The sequence below is a fragment of the Parasteatoda tepidariorum genome, chromosome 10, assembly GCF_043381705.1.
Source record: "Parasteatoda tepidariorum isolate YZ-2023 chromosome 10, CAS_Ptep_4.0, whole genome shotgun sequence".
Lineage (NCBI taxonomy): Eukaryota > Metazoa > Arthropoda > Arachnida > Araneae > Theridiidae > Parasteatoda > Parasteatoda tepidariorum.
Genome location: NC_092213.1, coordinates 72,119,889 through 72,139,000, shown reverse-complemented (window position 1 = coordinate 72,139,000; position 19,112 = coordinate 72,119,889). Strand labels below are relative to the sequence as shown.

The 19,112-nt window shown below is 31.1% G+C and overlaps 1 protein-coding gene across 1 annotated transcript; it reads right to left on the bottom strand.

Moving 5' to 3' along the window:
* Nucleotides 1-276: 276 nt before the first annotated feature.
* Nucleotides 277-18,767, bottom strand: LOC107436605 (uncharacterized protein CG3556; the record flags this gene model as incomplete). Its single annotated transcript, XM_043056662.2, is given in 7 exon segments — nt 277-416; nt 2,760-2,931; nt 5,521-5,713; nt 9,823-10,001; nt 11,565-11,812; nt 13,748-13,967; nt 18,648-18,767. Coding segments are annotated over 7 exon segments (1,213 nt in total), but the record flags the coding sequence as incomplete, so codon positions are not given.
* Nucleotides 18,768-19,112: the final 345 nt, after the last annotated feature.

Below are 19,112 nucleotides of genomic sequence, written 5' to 3'. Positions count from 1 at the left end.
ATATGGAGAAATAAATAATATTAACAGGGGGTTACCAGTGACCGGCACTGAGTTTGTTCGTACTGCCACGGAGGTCACCGGTGACCGGCGAAGACAAGATAATTAGAAACACATAATTCGAGTAAATTTTTAATTTTTTTAAATAATATTATCGTTACTAAAATGGTTTGAAGAAATTAATGGTAGTAAACTAACGCTTTTTAAAATATTTTGACTAATTCGGAGACATCTCCGAAGTAGTAAATTAGTGTAAATTGTAGTTTATGAACGACTTACTCAAAGTGTAGTGGTTAAGAGTTGCATTAATAGTTTCTTGGCCTTGATAAAGAGTCCAGAAATAGCCTCCTTCAGGATCATTAATTGCTTTATCAATTTGATACACATACATCATGCCAGAAATCTTTTTGTATTTAAATCTGTAAAGAAATTAATACAAAAATTAATATTCGACTGAAATACCTTGCACTAACTTATGCATGTTTGTTTAAGCATAGATACCGGCTAAGATGAAAAAATAATTTTGTTAAAAGAAACACATTAATAAACATGTTATGGTTTTAAGTGGTGGCGAAATTCGACAAATTAAAAATTTATTCGTCTCTTCACTACCACTGGGAAAAATCTTCTGCAAAATTCGGTTTGATATCTCTTTAGGAACTGTATAATTTTTTTATGACCTCCGTGATTTTTCATAACTCTCTCGATTCACGAAGAGTTAAAAAAAAAGTATATTTTTTTTAAGCTGCATATTATCATTGCGGATCACACATGTATTAAAGTGACACTAAATAGTGGTAGTTATGAGCAGTTTATTTCTCCAAGCTAAAGATAAAAATGATATGTTCTTGCTACCAGTACTTAGTCTTTACCGAAAATTAGCAGCCTTAAACCGTAAAATCTGCTCTGCAATCTCGCCCGCCTGTATTTAATCCAAATATGAACACTTACGGTCAAATAAAAAAATGTACGACCCGAGGTCGAAAAACATCTAGTTATATCTCACTTTTGCTACCACTTTAACACGTTCACACCGGGAAAAGTGAAAATACTTTACTTTACTTTACTTTATTTAAAAACAACTGGGCACCTGGGCCGCGCAGCGGCCCCTATCCNCTTTTATATGCTTAATTGGTTGAACTTTTGCTGGAGTTGTGGGTGGAAGTGAAAATACTAGTACAGGAAAAGTGAAAATACTGGTACGGGAAAAGAGAAAATACTGGTAAAAGAACTATTTCAATATTAGATAATATTCGGGAGGAGTTAATCTATTCTCAACAATAACAATTCACTGTAAGGAAATTCATCACGGCGAAGAAGCAATTCAATATAAAATTTGATCTGTTAAAAACAATTGGTAATTACGGATTTTTATTATTCCCGGAAAAAAACTAAAAAATGAAATTTATTGTTGCCGGTTTTTACTCCGGTGCGCTGCTAAGATGAGACAATCTAGCGTGACCCACCGGTGGGTCACCCCGGCGTGAACGTGTTAAAAAGATTTTCAGACAGTAGGAACGTTGTTGGTAGAAATTAGAAATGCATAATTTCAGACCAAAGTATATGCATTTACATCAGTAATATATTTTGGGGGGCAAAAAAAAAATACCTCTAGGAAAAGTTCTACGCAATAACAATAAGGGTTAAAAAGAAGCTGTGCAATCCTTTTCTAGCAATAGATTTGGAAAAATCAACGATTTAAAAAGAAAAAATTGTTGTGTACATAGATTGAACTTCTCACGGGGCAAAAATAAATGGACCAAAATTTAAAATATGAAACGAACTACAGGTTTGATAAATTTGTTTACGTTGCAAGAATGTAGTGGTAGACAACATTATTCAAAAATGAATTTATTAAATCCATAATTAAGTGTTAAATCATAAATTAACCCACATGCAGACTAAAAGAACATCACAAAGATACAGCTGGTGTTACGACGGGATTTGAACCGGCTACCTCCAAAATTTAGATACCTAATTTTAACATATTTTATCATTAAAGCGTTTAATTAAAATGAAACATTAATATTTAGAATTATGACATTAAAAAATAGATCATGAAATTGGAAGAAATTCAAGCATTAATAAATTTTATTTTTGTAGTTCAGGATTTTAATAATTTATTTATTTTTATTTTGAATTTGATTTGTTCACTTTTTTTTTTATCTTCAACATTTTTGTCTGCTCTTCTTTTCGAAGTGACGGGACGGGTATTGATTTAAAAGTTCTTAGAAAACAGAATAAACATATTGTGTTTTTATTTACAGCAGGCTAAATTCTTCTAGATAATTTTCTAATTCCTCAGTTGACATTTTTAGCGTTTTCGGGGGTAACAAAAGAATTAAGTTTTTCATTTTTGTGTTTCAGAGAATTCTTGCAAGTTGCAATCGCACAAGCTGATATTGACTACAAATGTTAAATTTGTGTAATCAGATGCGATGAAAATAACATCATAAAGTAGAAAAAAAAATATATGAAAATAAATCACAAAAAAAGAATGCCGGAATGCTAGTTACATGCGAAACACTGTTTTAATAGTAAGAAGTTGATGCAGCGCCGTGACGTCACTGTCTGAAATGGTAAACGCTTCAGAGGAGTGATCCTTCTGTTCTCTCAGACCATTTAACCAATAAAAAAAGTGATTAATTAATACCCGCATAGTTTAGAGATAATAAAAACTTTTAAAACATTGAAATAGAGCAAGTTTTTATCCCGTCGTCCCTGAAGGAGATAACAGAGAGGACAGAACTTAAAATACTTACGTGTATTTTGGATCTTCTGTTTCAGCTAATTTCATCACTTCATAAGCCGTGTAGTTCTCTGGAACTCTTAGGGAAATCGTATGGATCACATCTTTTTCGTCTCCCACGTAAAGTGAATACTGGACACGCATTTTTGGACCTGTATAGTCTTTTGTTTCAGAAGCTTGGTTATCTGGAAGATTAACAATTGGTTAAAAGTAGAAACATTGATATGACACTGGAATATTTCCTTTCATTTTACGAAATTTGAGAAATATATTAAAAGTAAACAATTTAACGATACCAAATTAAGAGTTATAGTAGTTGGACAAAAATATGCTAACATTTCTACACTGACTCTATGTATATAATCCTTTTTTTAACAGCAACTGTTTTGAAAGATTTTACCTAACAAAGCTGTAAGCTCAAATTCAAAGATTATGCTTGATGCTTTTAGAATTGGTGCTCGTCGCATGCATACAAAATTTGAATCGATATAAAATAGGCGAGGAAATTGACAGGCATTTTTTATGTTTAAATACCAGCAATTTCAAAATCAATCTATAAAATTGGAAAATTTATAAAAGAATGCTTTTTAATTACAGTGGTGATTAAGGGTGGTTAGGTATAGTGCTAATAAAGAAAGGAAAATAAGCTCTTAACTTCCTACACTTGTTTTGATCGATGCAAAGTTTGTATGAATAAAGAGGACACCAATTTTTGCAAAAGCTTCAAACGCGATTTTTGGAATCGTACCAATGGTTTCGTTATGTAAAATCTTCCAAGATATTTGCTGCAAAAAAGAAATAATGTTTACATTGAGTTAGTATAGAAGTGTTTTCGAAATTTTGTCCAAACCCTGTATCTGAGCAGAAATTTGTCTTCTCACAAGATACTTTGAAATGTTATCGAGCCATCCACGAAACCGTATTTAATTTATATTAGATGTCAATAGCTGGTCAAACTCAACTTATGACTGGAAAAAATCATACTGGTTTTGATGCTTTTGTCTTTTCACGTTATCTATGAGTCAGTTTTGCTTCACTTAAATATAAATTGTCATCAAGGTTTTTAAAAAAGCAGATTAAGTGTTTTTGTAAGTACAGGATTAACCGATGAAGAAATTTCTTCTTGTAGTACTTATACCTTTATACCAAGTTTAAAGAGAATTTCTTTTAAATGCACAGACCTTAATCTGCAGCCTAAACAAGCTCGGGCACTTTTTAGCTTTTATATAAAATTAGAAATTATTAAGTAAAATACATTTTCAATGGGTTATTTAAAAAAATTGCTTATGTCATCTACGAGCTGAATGTTTATTTTATAAAAGATTAATTAAATCTTTAATTAAGGATTTATTAAATCTTTGTTTTGATTGCTTTGTTCATACAATTGAAAACTAATAAGTCTTTTTAAATTTGTGCACTTTTCTACTTTAAGCATATAAACTTATGTTTTTCTTTCTTTTTTTTTCTTTCTTTCTAATGCCCGCCTGTGTTAACATCCGTCAATTCAGGCATCTACAGGGCGATTTTGTTTACCTCTCTTACAGGGGCACTATATTAGGTGGGCCAACGTCGCTCCCACAGTAAGGACAGATAGTACAGAACATCCATACCTTGCCCGGGATTCGAATCCAGAACCTTTCTGATGCAAGGACCGTTCCCTGCCCCCTACACAGGCCGGTCGGCAAATAAACTTATGTTAAGATACGTAAATCAAATTAAATATATTTTTATTTTAGTGTGGCGTTTGTTCATACATCGTTTTTAAGAAAGAAATGTACCCTTTGCACCCCTAGGGTGCTTATCTAGCTCAAGTGCCAAATTTAAATTACGCACTATGTTAATTGTTACAATTTTTACATCCTAATGTTTAATGACCACTATGTTTAGTGGTTTTTAGATATTACAGCTTGCGCCGACCGGCCTGTGTAGGGGTTTAGGGAACTAGTCTTGCACCAGAAAAGTTCTGGTTTCGAATCCCGGAGAATGCATATATGTTCTTTCATTCTCTGTACTATCTGTCCTTACTGTGGGGAACAACGTTGACCCAACTAATAAAGTGCTCTGAAAAAGTGGTCAACAAATCTGAACTTCAGATGCCTGTAAGACGAAAGGTCATTCTCCAGGTGGGCATTGAAAAAAAATTATATGCATGGATGCTAACTTTGAAAAATTTCTTCTAGTGATAGCAAAATTTATATTTTTATGAATAATTCTTTAATAGATTTAAAGTTAGATTTGAAGTTATTTTTCACACCACTTCATGTAAATGGTTCAAAAGTTTATAAAAACGCTACTTTCATACCTGCCAATTCTTCCGGAAGATTTAATTTTACAATTTATCTATTAGCCTCATTTATACGTTTAAATTAAGCTTGTAGTAACAAATTTGATTTAGAGTGATTGAAACTACCGTTACGTTTAATACAAACATACATACAGGAATTACAGGACTTCAATTAATGTTCTTAATATTGGGCTGAATTTAAATGAAAAGTCTTCTCACAGTTCAAATTTTATTTTGCTATAGCTAGAAAAAAGCTTCTTGGAAGAGCATAGAAGTTGGCAGGTAAAGTTTTGTCTTGTAAACTTAAAGTGATTTCTTACACCGTTGAAAAAATACGGAGTGCAAAAGATAAAATTTTTGAGTCTTAGTAATTTAAACTTTTTGGTTGATTTATGTTCATATATTTTCAATACAGAAGACACGTTTCTTTAAATCTAATAGTGGCTGATTCGATTGGAAAAAAAAAGAGATGATTAATTAAATATATTACCATATCCATTTCTTCTAGGATTCAAAGTGCAATTAACCTTTGAGATGTCACTTATACTTTTTGCATTGAGAACAGGAAGAGTTAGAGAACTAGAGACAACATCATGAGGAGAAGACAGTTGCTCTAATAGATAATGAACAGTTGCATTGAGCTTCCAGTCTTTTTCATACTCCTGACCACTCGATATTAAAGCCTAAAATGTTTATTACAGGCAGTGTTAACAATCTAGGTAAATGAAGAACTTGGCGAAATATAATGTATAATGATATGCCACGTTTTTATTAAGCAGAAGGTTTTAAAGAGTCCTTTTGATGAAAATCATAGTGCTTTCCATGTCGAAGTAAGATGTTCTGAGTATTGGGCTGTCTGTTATTAGGAAATTTCAGAAATTTGCAATTAGTACCAAACTAGAAACAACGCTAATGAATAGTTTAAAAAAGAAAGACTAAAAATTTGAGAAAGTGGGGTATCAATTAAATACCCCAAACCCTAGGAATGTATCCTTGAGTTTCAATCATGTGAAATTATAAAAATCGCATATACGCTGCCTCTTAAGTTTTGAAAAATCATATTTCTTTGATTATATTAGCACGCACATCCCGAAAATTTTGGTTCTCATAAAGAAGCCACTTGATTGTGGGGATAGAGAAAGAGTGAATCGAGATAGAGTATTTTCAACCTTTCGCTTCTCCTTGTTATTTTAATGGAAGATAATTGATGCTGGAATTTTGAAGCTAAAAATCTTAAAATAAGGTGATTTATTTGGCCGTATTCACACAGAAAAAATTGTTAAGGGAGGACCATATCCATTTCACATGTAAGTTGATTATGGCTTTTTGGAATTACAATATTTTTTTAATTATATAAATGAGCTTTTTGAATGCTCTTCTTTTCATTAAAATATCATATTAATACCGATTATTTCATTCCATTAATTCTAAAATCCAAATTTATACTTTCAACTGTATCTTACAAATATATATGAATAAGATATAAACGAATATATAAACGAATAAGAACCCAATTAAAACTAAAAATATGAGTATATATAATTATTCACTTTCAATATATAATTTTTTTAACGTTAGTGCTAAAATGTAGTAGGTTAAAATTATTTTTCCTTTTCTTTTTCGTTTATTTACGTTTTTTGCCTTTGAAAGAAAAGAACTCTTCTAACATTAAACTATTCCAATTTATTCTGACACTAAACTATTCTTTAACACTAAATTATTAGTTCTTTAATATTATCGTCAAGTGTTTTTCAACTGAAATTGCCAGAGCTCTTTAATGTTAAAACCGCGCTAAAAAAATCTAAAAAATTAAAGCTGTTTAACCTTATCACAGCAGCTCTAATGTTAAAATAAAATCAGTTAAAAAGAAGGAAACGGATTTTTTTAAAAATTGAGATAGAATTTTCTTTTCTTTTCAATTTTTATTTTATTTTTCGTCTGCTTGTCATGTCTGAAATCATTTCTTGTAATTTTTTTCAAACATTTCAAGTATCTTAAAAGATATTCGCAATTTTACAAATACTATTAAAAAATTTTATATCAAAATAAAAGTTTAACGGGTTTTTTATGTACATCAATACTGAAAAATCGATAAAAAAAAATTACTATACAGTGATGTTACAAATAAAATATTATTATTTTATTTCTACAGATATCTTTGAAAACTTCTAAATCAAATTATGATAAGTTTTCTCAGACGATACATTTTTCTGTTATAAATACCATTCAAAACTCTGTTCTTAATTTCGTAAATTTTTTAACAATTTTGAACAGTTTTCACACTTTAAAACAGTTAAAATTCTAAAATAAAATTTAATTTAGTAAAGTCTTGTCAAAAAATTATAAAATATTTACCTGTTCTGCTAATTTTAACGCTCTTGAAACTTTTAGCTTTCTTCCATTGCCTTTATAAGTACAAAACACGAATCGACTGAAGAATGTAAGGCATATTAACTGCCACATGCTTCTCTTATTTCTCCTACAAAATCGTTTGAATGAGAGGGACCTCTGATATTTGAAGGGAGATGGGGAATGTAACAGCGGGCTTGCCCTATTTGTATTACAGCTCTATGCATTTAATATTGAAATAAGAAGTTTAAGATCTTTAATATATTACAATGGACAAATATATTTTGTTTATCTCACATAATATCTAAAAATATGAAATAATTGAAAAAAAGAAAGAAAAGAAAACACTCCTGAAACGCAAACCTTGAGTACTAGAGGTTTAAAATAACTTATCAGGGTAAACTGGTCCCTTATCCACAGTCTTATTCAGAGAATAGTTTCCGTTTTTTTTAAAGTAAACAGTGCTAATACAATTGTTTCATAAATAATATTTATATGGAATAAAAAAAACATCCACACCCACAATGATGTATTGATGATACAACTATCTAGGGTAAACTTTGAATCCATATGTTACAAAGAATTTTTGAAAATAAAGTAATAATTAAAGGGAAAAAAAAAACTTTCCTTTCATTTAAATATAAAAAAACTTTTTTAAATAAACGTATTTATGCCTCTTCCAGAGATGCCAACTGCTCCGGACACGCCAAACTAATTAAAAAAACGGCAAATATTCGACTATTTTTGCTTGCTTTTTAAAATAACATCGTGACATAAATACTATAAAGTGGTGAGTAATATAAGCCTACGAATTATTTAGAAATAGTGGTGGATAAAAATCTACTAAATTGAATTTATTAAACCAAGAATCACAATTGATAAACTACCACTTTAAAATATATATTTGCTGACCGGAGAAAGTTGGCGTCTCTGCACTTCATAATGAAATAGAATAGTAATCGTTAAAACTCTCCAACTGTTACACAATTTGCGTAAGAAAATATTTTATTGAGTGGTAGTAAGGGAATGTATTTATAATGAAATAAATTAGAAATAAAATAATTTTATACAAGATTTTAATAATTTTAATTGTTGTATACAAAATGTAGTAGCTATTCTTCAAGCATTCCAAGAATGACAAAAGACTAATACAATTCTATTCGTTGTAAAAGTTTTGCTTTTATTTATTTGCACCTGGGAAGAATTATTCGCGGAAAAAACAGCAAGTTTTGGAGGGGTATAGTCTTCACTGTTGGCAAATGACATTCAGTTTAATAGTTACGTAAGACGAACTTATGCTTTAACTATTCAGCTATTATTTTTAAACCTAACCATGTGGTAAAGCAGATTTTAACCCTTGTTACGTTTTATTGCTGGCATTGAAAAGTCGATTTTCCTCAAATCTTTGGCTTTCAGAGTTTAAGGTGACAAGGGACTTTCAAAGAAGCAAAAATTTGTCAAAAAATCGATATTTTACATTTTATATTTTTGAAATTTAAACATTTAACTGAACATTTTTAAAGAAAAATTTCTGGAATAAGAGCAAAATTGATGAAGTTATGGCCATTTCAGTTTTGACCACGCCCCTTTTTTTAACCTTTTTTTGTCTGCAGGTAACTGTTAAAATTAGTTTAGTTTAAAATTAATTTAAAATTAGTTGAATATTTTGTTAATTTTTTTAAAAAAATTTAAAGTATATAATTATTAAACTAGTTCATTAGACAATATTTATAGGTATTTATATAAAAAACAAGAAATATTTGTTCAGATGCAAAATTTGCAATGAAAAAGTACTAAAAGTCATTTTTCTCAAAATGTCTTTTTTGAGAAATTTACAATTTTCAAACTGTTCCAGCGTAATGAATTTTCATTCTATTGACCTGAGAATTTAATGCTAAATATTTATGAATATTATTAACATTTTGTTGGAAAAGTTTTTTGAATTACGTGAATAGTATTTTTTTTATACCTGATATTTTATAGAGGTATCATGATTTTTTTCTAAAAATGTAGGTTTTTTATTGTTTTTTTAATGTTACTTGTTTCTATAATAAAAAATAAAAAAAGTACTTCCAACAATTTTTTCAATATTACATAATATGTAATATTTTAAAAGAATTTTGTCATTTTGACGAAATTTCAGACGCGAGGAGTAATATAAAAAAAACATAAAAAATTGAAAAATTTAAATTTTTCAATTTCTTAAATTTTGAAATATTTTTTTGAAATTTTGTATAAAAGTTGTTTTTAGCAATATAAATGTATCCTGAAAATTTCAAGCAAATCCCTTGATAATTTCAAAAAAAAAATTGAAAGCCCTTTGTCGCCTTAATTCCGTTTACTATTTCAGTTTATCGCTATAATTTAGTGTATACCTGTTTTGCAATGAGGACTTCAACATTCTAAAGAATTGTTTTGACATAATAAATGCAAAAATTTCTACCTGGGTTATCAATGAAGTTGTATGCAGATTTCCAAAACTTCCATCAGAAAGTTGAGTCTCCTTAAAAAGTTTAATGACGTTTTCATAATTGGTTTTTAAACTGCTATATTCAACTTTATTCAGCAGTTTCGTTTGGTTCTCATAACACGAAACTGCCATTACAGCAAATGCTTGATAGTCTGTGGAATAAAATTTAGTTTTTATTCATTGCAGTATTCATAACAATGCAGTGAAAACGTAACACTACTCAGAATAACTAATGAATTTAAAATAGAAAGTGACAGCAAATTTATAATAAGATAGAATGCCTCGTTCTTTTATATAAAATCAAAAACGACTAAAAATGAGATTTTGTTCCATTTCCGAAGACAATAAGAAAATCACCTAATTGTAATCAAAGCCAATGTTGTTCATTTAATTGTTGTTATCGGTACTACTGGTAATATCTCCTATTGTTAAAAATGATGAATAGAAGTAGTTGCTATTAAATAGTTGCTATAGTGGCTACAAGTTGCTATAGTTGCTACAAGTTGCTATTAAAACAAAAATTAGGCTGTTACTTTTCCATCATAAAAACATTATTTGTTTCAGTTTTTTACTTAACAATACAGTGTTTTTAGCCTTGCAACTTCATATGAAAATGTAACACAGCTATGCCAATCTGACAAAATTTTCTGAGAATTTTTGATTTTATAAATAATATTAACTATTTCATGTGTCTATTATAGCCCGATTCCCACAATGACTTTTCTCTTCTTCTAACATAAAATTATAATCTGTATCAAGGAACAACAATCGATGCACATTCGCACATTTGTAGAAAGCTTAAAACTAAAAGCTATTTTTAAGATAAAAAAAATCACTTTCAAAATTAATTTAAAATGCATTTAGTTCATTAAATGGTACAAGTTGACAATTTTCAGAAAAAGTAAAGATAGACGTCTCAATATTTTATAAAATATTTAAAACTACTGAAATTTTTTATTATTAACTTATTATAACGAATAATTTTAAATTTTCAAACAATGCTCAGTAACAGCCACCCCATAGACTGCTGAACTCCAGCAGTATTTTATTTCAACTTTTGTAAAATTTCCTGATGCATGGGATATGGGTCTTCTGCACGGCCCAGGTGCCCAATTTTTGTAAATAAAGCAAAGTAAGTCAATCAATGTTACATTATAAAAGTCTTAAATTAACAGACTAAATTTTAGTATAAATTACAATGGGGAAAAACTTTTTTTTATGTTACATGATCGCCACATGAGATTTTTGAACGAATCTTAGACATTTTGGTTTCCTCCTGTAAGCTATAGATTTTATGCAATTTAACATTACATTCCCAACCCAGATTTTTTATTAAAAATTCACCCAAGAGAATGCTAAGTGTTCCCCCTTCTCTGCTACATAAGGAGTGGTAGGAAGAAGGCAATAATGCATTTCACTTTATGTTGGATTAAATTAAGGTCATTTTTTTTGTCTTAAGTGTTATTTTCAAAGGAACAGACAAATATTTATAAGCCTATACATTCTTTATAAACTTTAGCACATACAAACAAAAAATTAACTAATCTAAATATATCTTTTCGAAAAAAATTTGTAGCTTTAGAAACTAAACTAAATTCAGATTTGAAATCACCACACCCGAATTAAGTAAGATTAATTACTTCTATAAATGCAACAATAAATTTTGCATGTTATTTTATAATGCAAACTTGCAATTGGAAAACATGTCGAGTTACCTCTAACAAAGGGATAATCAGCATCGGTGCTCAATATTTTGTTAATATCTGTAAATGCTTTAAGCGGCCATGGTTCTTTAGCATTGCAGAGAGTTAAATATGCTATTGGATGCGTGAAGTTAGTCGTAGACTGCACTTGCTCTTTTAAACGCTTTATCAGGTTCTGTCCATAGAACTGACGAGGATTGTGACACGTCACCAATAAGCTGTTTATAAACATGCTTAGTTGTTGAGCTGAAAGAGGGTTCCTGAAAAATTGAATTATTAGTATTTTAATGTGGTGCATTTTTCGTAAATAAATTTAAAAAACGTAAGAAAATAGCTAGGCAACTTTACTCTTTATTCAAAAAGTATCAATGCTAGAAGTGTAAGAGCAATGAATTTTTATTACTCAAGTATTGAATGTTTTGCAAAATCTTAGAAAATTTATTAGCTGTGAAATTAAATTATATTTAAGCTTTAAATATAAAATTATTATAAAATATAAATTTAATTATAAAATATTACATCTGAAAATGATTTGACACGTTGGCGTTGTTCACAAATTTTTATTTCGTTCAAATATTGATTCGTTAAGAAATATACATGACATGTTTTCGTTTCACGAAGGCTCTTATCGTTCATTTTATTTTCAGACAACATATTTAATTCCTTTGAAGTAACTTAGATGGTTATATTGTATCATAAATAAAAGAATCATATCTGGATAAAGGGTTCAGGTTAAAATTAGTTAGACATCATTATTTCGTCTAAATAAATTTCTGATTTTTTTAAAATTAATTTTACGAATTTAATTGACGAATTTTACAAAAAATCAAAACTAAAAATAGCAAAGTGTATTTTTTGTTATATAAAAATAATTTGTTTATAAAATATTACATAACATTTTTAGTTGTCAAACCATTTTAAATAAATGAAATTTTACTGACGTTTCCTATTTACTACGATATCTGGTATTCTAAAAAAAAATAAACGTATCTTGACTAATTATAGAATCTTCTTCAATAGAAGTTGAATATCAAAGTGAAATTACCTCTATAGTTTCTATGGCTTACTTTCGTGAAGGTTATAAACTCTTGAATTTGCTTTAAACGAAGAGAAAGCCATGAAATATCAGGCGGTAGTGGAGTGCCAAATCTCGATCCTTCAACCAATATGATTATTTTTGTGTCATATTAAAAAATGTATAAAAGTTATATAGTACGTAATTCCTTTCGAGGTTTGTAGCATTTATAAAATTTATTTCATAAATAAATAAAAATAAAAGTCAATAAGTTCCTAATAAATACACAAGTGGGCGACCTTTGTGCTAAAATGCAAACATAATTTTTTGTGCTCTTTAACGTTGTTTACCTTAATTTGAAGTTCCTAATAGGTCATGTTAAATATATTTACCACTAAAAAAATGGTATTTTTATAAACTAAATGAGTTTTTCGTTCTTATATCAATTACTATTCTTAAAACAATTTCAATTCCAAAAATACTTTAATTTACCTTTGCTAGAAATAAATGACCTATTAAAGGGTTAAAGTGCAGAAACAAAAATTGTCTGCTTCTTAGTAAAAAATGAGCTCGTTTAAAGTGTCGTATCTGTAAAGTGTTAACGTTTTTCTCATTCTATTAACTATTTTGTTGATTTTCTTTTTACTTGATTCTTTACATATCTAAACTAAAACTAAACTCAGTAGCTCGACAGCCCATAGAGGGCCAAAGCCTACTGTGCCCATCTCAGTTTTCTTGACCTTGGGGCTCTGGGGTGCAGGAGCAGATGTACCGGTTAGGTGGTCAGCCGTACGCGAAACCCACAGTGTTTAGTTCCCAAGCATGCTTGGTACTCATTTATCGACCTACTAAAGGGATGAAAGGCTGATTCAACCTTGACCGGCACTAAAGAGTCATTTTGAAGTACGATGGCTTGTGATGGCTTGAAGCTCACTTAGTTTCAGATCGATGGGTGCCATATTCTAGCCGTTGGTCATGAAATTGTAGAACCTAAACCAACGTGACACCTTCGGCTAAGAACTGACGGTAGCAGGAATGTTTACTTTTTAATGTTAGAAAATAAAGAAAAATGTGGCTAAACAAAATATTTTTTTAAAAAGTATATTGTTATCAAATTGAAAATATCATTATTTGCAGTTTTGAGGAAGTGTTTTTTTTTAAAAAGATATTTGACTATTACTTAAGCAGAGAAATAGAAGTCTTAAGCTCTGTTTGTTTTGCCATTAATTCTTCTTCATGGATTGTTCCGTCAAATTTGACTCCTCCTGATAAGAAGAGAGAAAATAGAACTCGTGGAGTATTTTCATGCCATCCCCAAGAAGAAGATCGCTTGCTTTTTATCCATGTTATTTCTTTCCTACGTGCCTCCGTCACACCTTTAACATTTAATATACCTGTTTCTGTAACATAAAACAAATTATATACTACGCATAGATATACAAACATTGTTATAGTAAGTAAATTAGGAGAAATATAATCTAACATCATGATAAAAACTATTGTTTATTATATATTGTATATAAAGCGATTGAGATAGTGACAATATTTAACTTTTTTACGTAACTGAAATTCACACACTTCGCACAAGCTCTAGAGCAAATTGAAAATTTTCCCACACCGTATATCTAAGAAGGCAGCTGTGACTTTTTAAAATTTGAACTATAGTTTATTCATAAGCAAATCCTTAGGCTAAGGCAGTATATACAAATCTTTGTTCCATCCATCATCAATTTACGATGCAATAAAGTAAAAACAATGAGGCTACTGGAAGACAAGGTAGCTTAATAAGCATATTCAACTTTTACAGAATTTCCGTCGTTTCATAATTTTTTTCTTCTATTGATAGGAAAGATTAAATTTTAATAAATTAGATTTAAAGGAAGTTTTTCCACCACTATTAAAACATAGTTTAAATTGACCTATCAAAGGTCAAATGCCTCTGGGCGTAAATCTGGTAAATCTGATAAGCCGACCGGTCTGCATAGAGGGCAGGGAGCATCAGAAAGGTTCTGGGCTCGAATCCCGGGCAAGGCAATGATGTTCTTTCCTTCTCTGTACTATACGTCTTTACTGTGGGAGCGACGTTGACCCACTTAATAGGGTGCCCTTGTAAGAGAGGTCAACAAAATTGCCCTGTAGATGCCTGAATTGACGGATGTTAACACAGGCGGGCATTAGAAAAAAAATCTGATAAAAAAATTTATAACAACTTGCGTATTTAAATTTTTGCTCAAGCTCTCTACCACAATAAGAAATAATTTTAACAAACCTTTAATGTTGGAGGGTACAACAATTAGGGAAGTCAACATGCTCCACTTTGAAACTAATATTTTTTAGTGGTAACGAAAGTTAAGTTAGATTTTAGTTTAGTACTTTCCATTTCCAGTAATTTTTCCGCCACTACATATCAAAGAATCAAATGGAATGCAACTTTATGGCAGTTATCTCGTGGTGGCACTTTTAAAGAGGGGTTGTAAATATCCTTATTCAGCAAGCTTTACTATTTAATTCGCTACCAATTTATTAAAGCTTTTGCAGAAAGCGGAGTAGTTGGTATCTACTGGTGCATAAATCAACTCTTTCTTTCAAATTCTCCAAAAACACTAGTCAAATGGAGATTGGTTCTTTGAGCCAAGCATTGCCTATGCTCAGTCATCATGCTCGTAACAGTCAGTGAGATGGGTAAATAATATGAAAAATATTGTCTACTGCAGAGATGCCAACTGCTCCGGACACGCAAAAATAATTAGAAAAAGGGTAAATAACTTCAAAGTAAATTTTGCAAATATTTGACTATTTTTGCTTGCATTTTAGAAGGTATAGCATGACTAAAGTACTATGAAGTGATGAATCATATAAGCCTACGAATTATTCAGAAATAGTGGTTTATAAAAATCTACTAAATTGAATTTATTAAACCAAGAATCACAAAACTACCACTTTAAAATATATATTTGCTGCCCGGAGCAAGTTGGCATCTCTGCTACTGTAATGGTTGAAAAGAACAGGAATGTCACAGGCGACTTAAAAAGCGAAAAAATGGTAGAAATTCAATTCACTTTCATTTATTTATTACCTTTTTAGTAATTCAATCGTAACTACTTAAAACCAATCCTAAATCAATATTCCCACCTCAATTTAAAGAATAAGAGATTAATCTACTTACAATGCATAAGACCAATTTTAAACCTTTTATTTTCATTAATTCTCATTTCCACTAGACATTTTTAACTTCCCCAATTATACATCGTCTCCTTATTCCGACGAATCGGTTTATTGCCGCCATCGGTGGCAAACACAGAATTCATGCAATCTTCATGAATCGTGAATCTTTACATTAACTTTCAATAGAAAACGGAAGAAAATATGCTATTAAAGTTCCTAATTAAAATTTCTTTTAATGAAATTTTGAATTGCATTAGTCATAACTTTTAGTCACCCGTGGTAACCCTAGAAGTAAGAAAACAATATACACTGCTCAAAAAAATTAAAAGATATCTTAAGTCTTGTATAAAATAACGGTGTAAGCAAATTACTTTTTTGAATAAAATCTAAGACACAGATGCAAATTTTTCATCTGTTTTTTCAAACTTTGCAGTACGCAAATTATTAGTTTGACGTCAAAGATGACGCTTTAGTGGCAGTGAATTTGATTTGGCTTTCAACGTTATATAAAACAAAGCTAAATATAGTAACCAACGTTCAGTAAGCGCATCGTTTCAATGAGTGTGAGGTCTAAATGAAGTCATTTAGCCGAATCAGAATTTTGGAGCGTTGTTGGCAGTTAAGATGGGGAGGGGGCAAACACAAGGCGGACTAGCAGAAGTTATAGGAGTGTGATTTCACGAAGTGTGACTGGAAATGCATGCTGAAAATCAGAGCAATGACGTAGACGTGCAACAACTCCCAATGCAGACCGTTATCTATCGCTATAGCGATAAATAATGACTCGAAGACAACGAATTAAGAATGCCACTCTTCTTCAACAGCACCTTCGCTCGGCTACTGGCACCACAGTTTTTTCACAAGGCTTTTCTAAACCACCATCACTCTGTGAGTGTGTATGTTCACCGTCCAATGGTGTGTGTCATGTTAACACCAAGGCACACCGTCACGTCCGCCCGTAGGGAGTGGGCCACAGAGCATATGAACTGGAGGAGAAATGAATGAACTCAGAATTATTTTCTCAGATGAGTCCTGTTTTTCTGTTCATCCGGTTAATGGGCGTATTTTCATCTGGAGGGAATGTAGTACGAGAAACAATCATGTGTTCGTGCACGAAAGTGTAAGATTTGGCAGTGGAGGAGTGATGGTGTATGCTGGCATCTCCATTGATAGGCGCACAGATCTCCATATCATTCGAAATGGAGCTCTGACCGGTTACCGATATAGGGATCATATCCTGAGACCTATTGTAATCCCTTACACAGCAGCATTGGAGGTCCTGCTAAAAGACAACAATTGCATGTCACGCCGTGCTCACTCAATGAATGATTTCCTTTAGGAGGAAAGAATAATACAAACGACCGGACATGAACGCAATCGATCATATTTAGGACATTTTAGGCAGACGAATTGCTGGATGATTTGATTTCAAGTTATTTTTTACACCACTAAAATCTCGAAAGGCCATCTAAAATGCAACTTTGGCCACCTATCTAAGGCTAACAAATTTAACAACTTTTGCAAGATAAACTTTGTAATTCCCAGCCTTTTTAAAAGATCTTTAACAGAAAGCAAAGTAGTTGATGCTGGATATTAAGGATATCTCATTGTTTGGCGCGAAGCGCCACTAACTGATTCGTCGAATCTGTGTTACCATATGCTAGGAAGTCATATGTATCAAAAAAGTTCTGAAGTAAATTCAAAAGGTTTTAGGTCCTCAGTAGAGTACAGCATGTGTTGTGGTAAGATGGTCATCATTCGGAGGGGGAGACCCCCTTGAGTAAAGATTGAAGTAAACTGATCACTTCTTGATTTTTCAGGAGCTCCTGCAGTTCTTTCACAAGTGAGACTGGACGGTGAGCTGAAGTTGCAGGTGTATCCTTAGTCTGTTGTCTTTTTCGATTGGGGTGGGCCTCGCACCCAAGGAAATTTGAGGTGTGGCTTCCCTCGCAGTTGCAGCACATGGCGGGAGAAGCTGGTATGAGTAGTGCATTTCTGCACACTTCATATATCTTGGCTGGTTGGTACAGGTTCACTGAGTATGGGCGAAGCCACCGGAAGCATAGTAACGGCCAAAGTTGACAGTTGACATCTTTTCCAGAGTTTGTAATGTCCTCAAACTTTTAAAAAAAGCGGTAATAGAATGTAGAAATAATATATAATTTTCAAGTTTATATCCAAGGCAGCCTACTTTCTTCACTTTTTATAAAAATTTATTTTACTGGTAGCTAAGTTAATGCTTTACTGAATTATTTTTTATTCTTTTACATTTATTTTCCACATCACTACATATAAATGTTTTAAAAGTTTATATGCAAAGCCACTTTGTTATAGTTATTTCGTGGTAAGGTTTTTAAATGTCTACCACCCTCATGGGTGAAAGCCCTTATATAGCAAGACGGAAAAGAGAAACACTTGGTACGTAAAACATTTCATTGCAGCATTTTTTTCGAAAAAAATGAAATATCTGTAACAATCAAGATTTCTTTTATAATTCTGTCATATATATAAAACTGCTTCTTTTCCAAAATAAAGTAGATATTGTTGAAAAATTTAGAAAAAGAATAAGTAAACTCCTCCCCAAAACTAGCTATAACTGAAATGGTTTTACTACCAGCCTTTCCTCTTTTCCGTCTCGCTTTCACCCCTGACCACCTTATAAAATATTTTGCAAAAAGCGTAGTAGTTGGCAGGCTTGTATATTCACCACTATATTTAATTTTTTCAATAAACAAATCTATTCAAGAAATTAGAAGAAGAGAAATTTTAAATTTAAAGTGAAGGTTAATAAAAATAAATAACTTTGAAATTTATTAGAGTATTAACATCAATTTTTAATTTTTTGAAGGACTGTATTAAGCCTGTACTTGAACAGAAAATTATTATTTTTAGAAGAATTATGATATTTAACTTACCACATCCAATTTCATCTTTCCCATTTTCACAATCTTTAACTCCATCACATTTTTCATTCATAGGGATGCAAAAGTGATCAGAGCAGTGAAAACTGCCGTTATGTAAGCATTCAATATCTCCTGCAAAATACAGAACAAAATGTTCTTTTACTAAATTTATTGAATTTACATACATTTGCAGGCATGTGTGCTCTATTTAAGCTTATAAACCTTTGTCAAATAGAAAGACAGATAGTACAATACAGAGAATTACAGCACGAAGGTACATCCAGGGTAACAGCGGGATTCGAACCCGCTACCTCCACGCTTTGCACAGCGTTTCTCGGGCAATACCGCTCTGTCAGGGAGGCTCTACTAAATTTATGTAAAGAGACAGAATGCTTAATTTACACAGGTTTAACACTGGGTTTACAGACGTTTCTTATAAACCTATCTCTACGAACATGCGACAATTTGACGCATGAA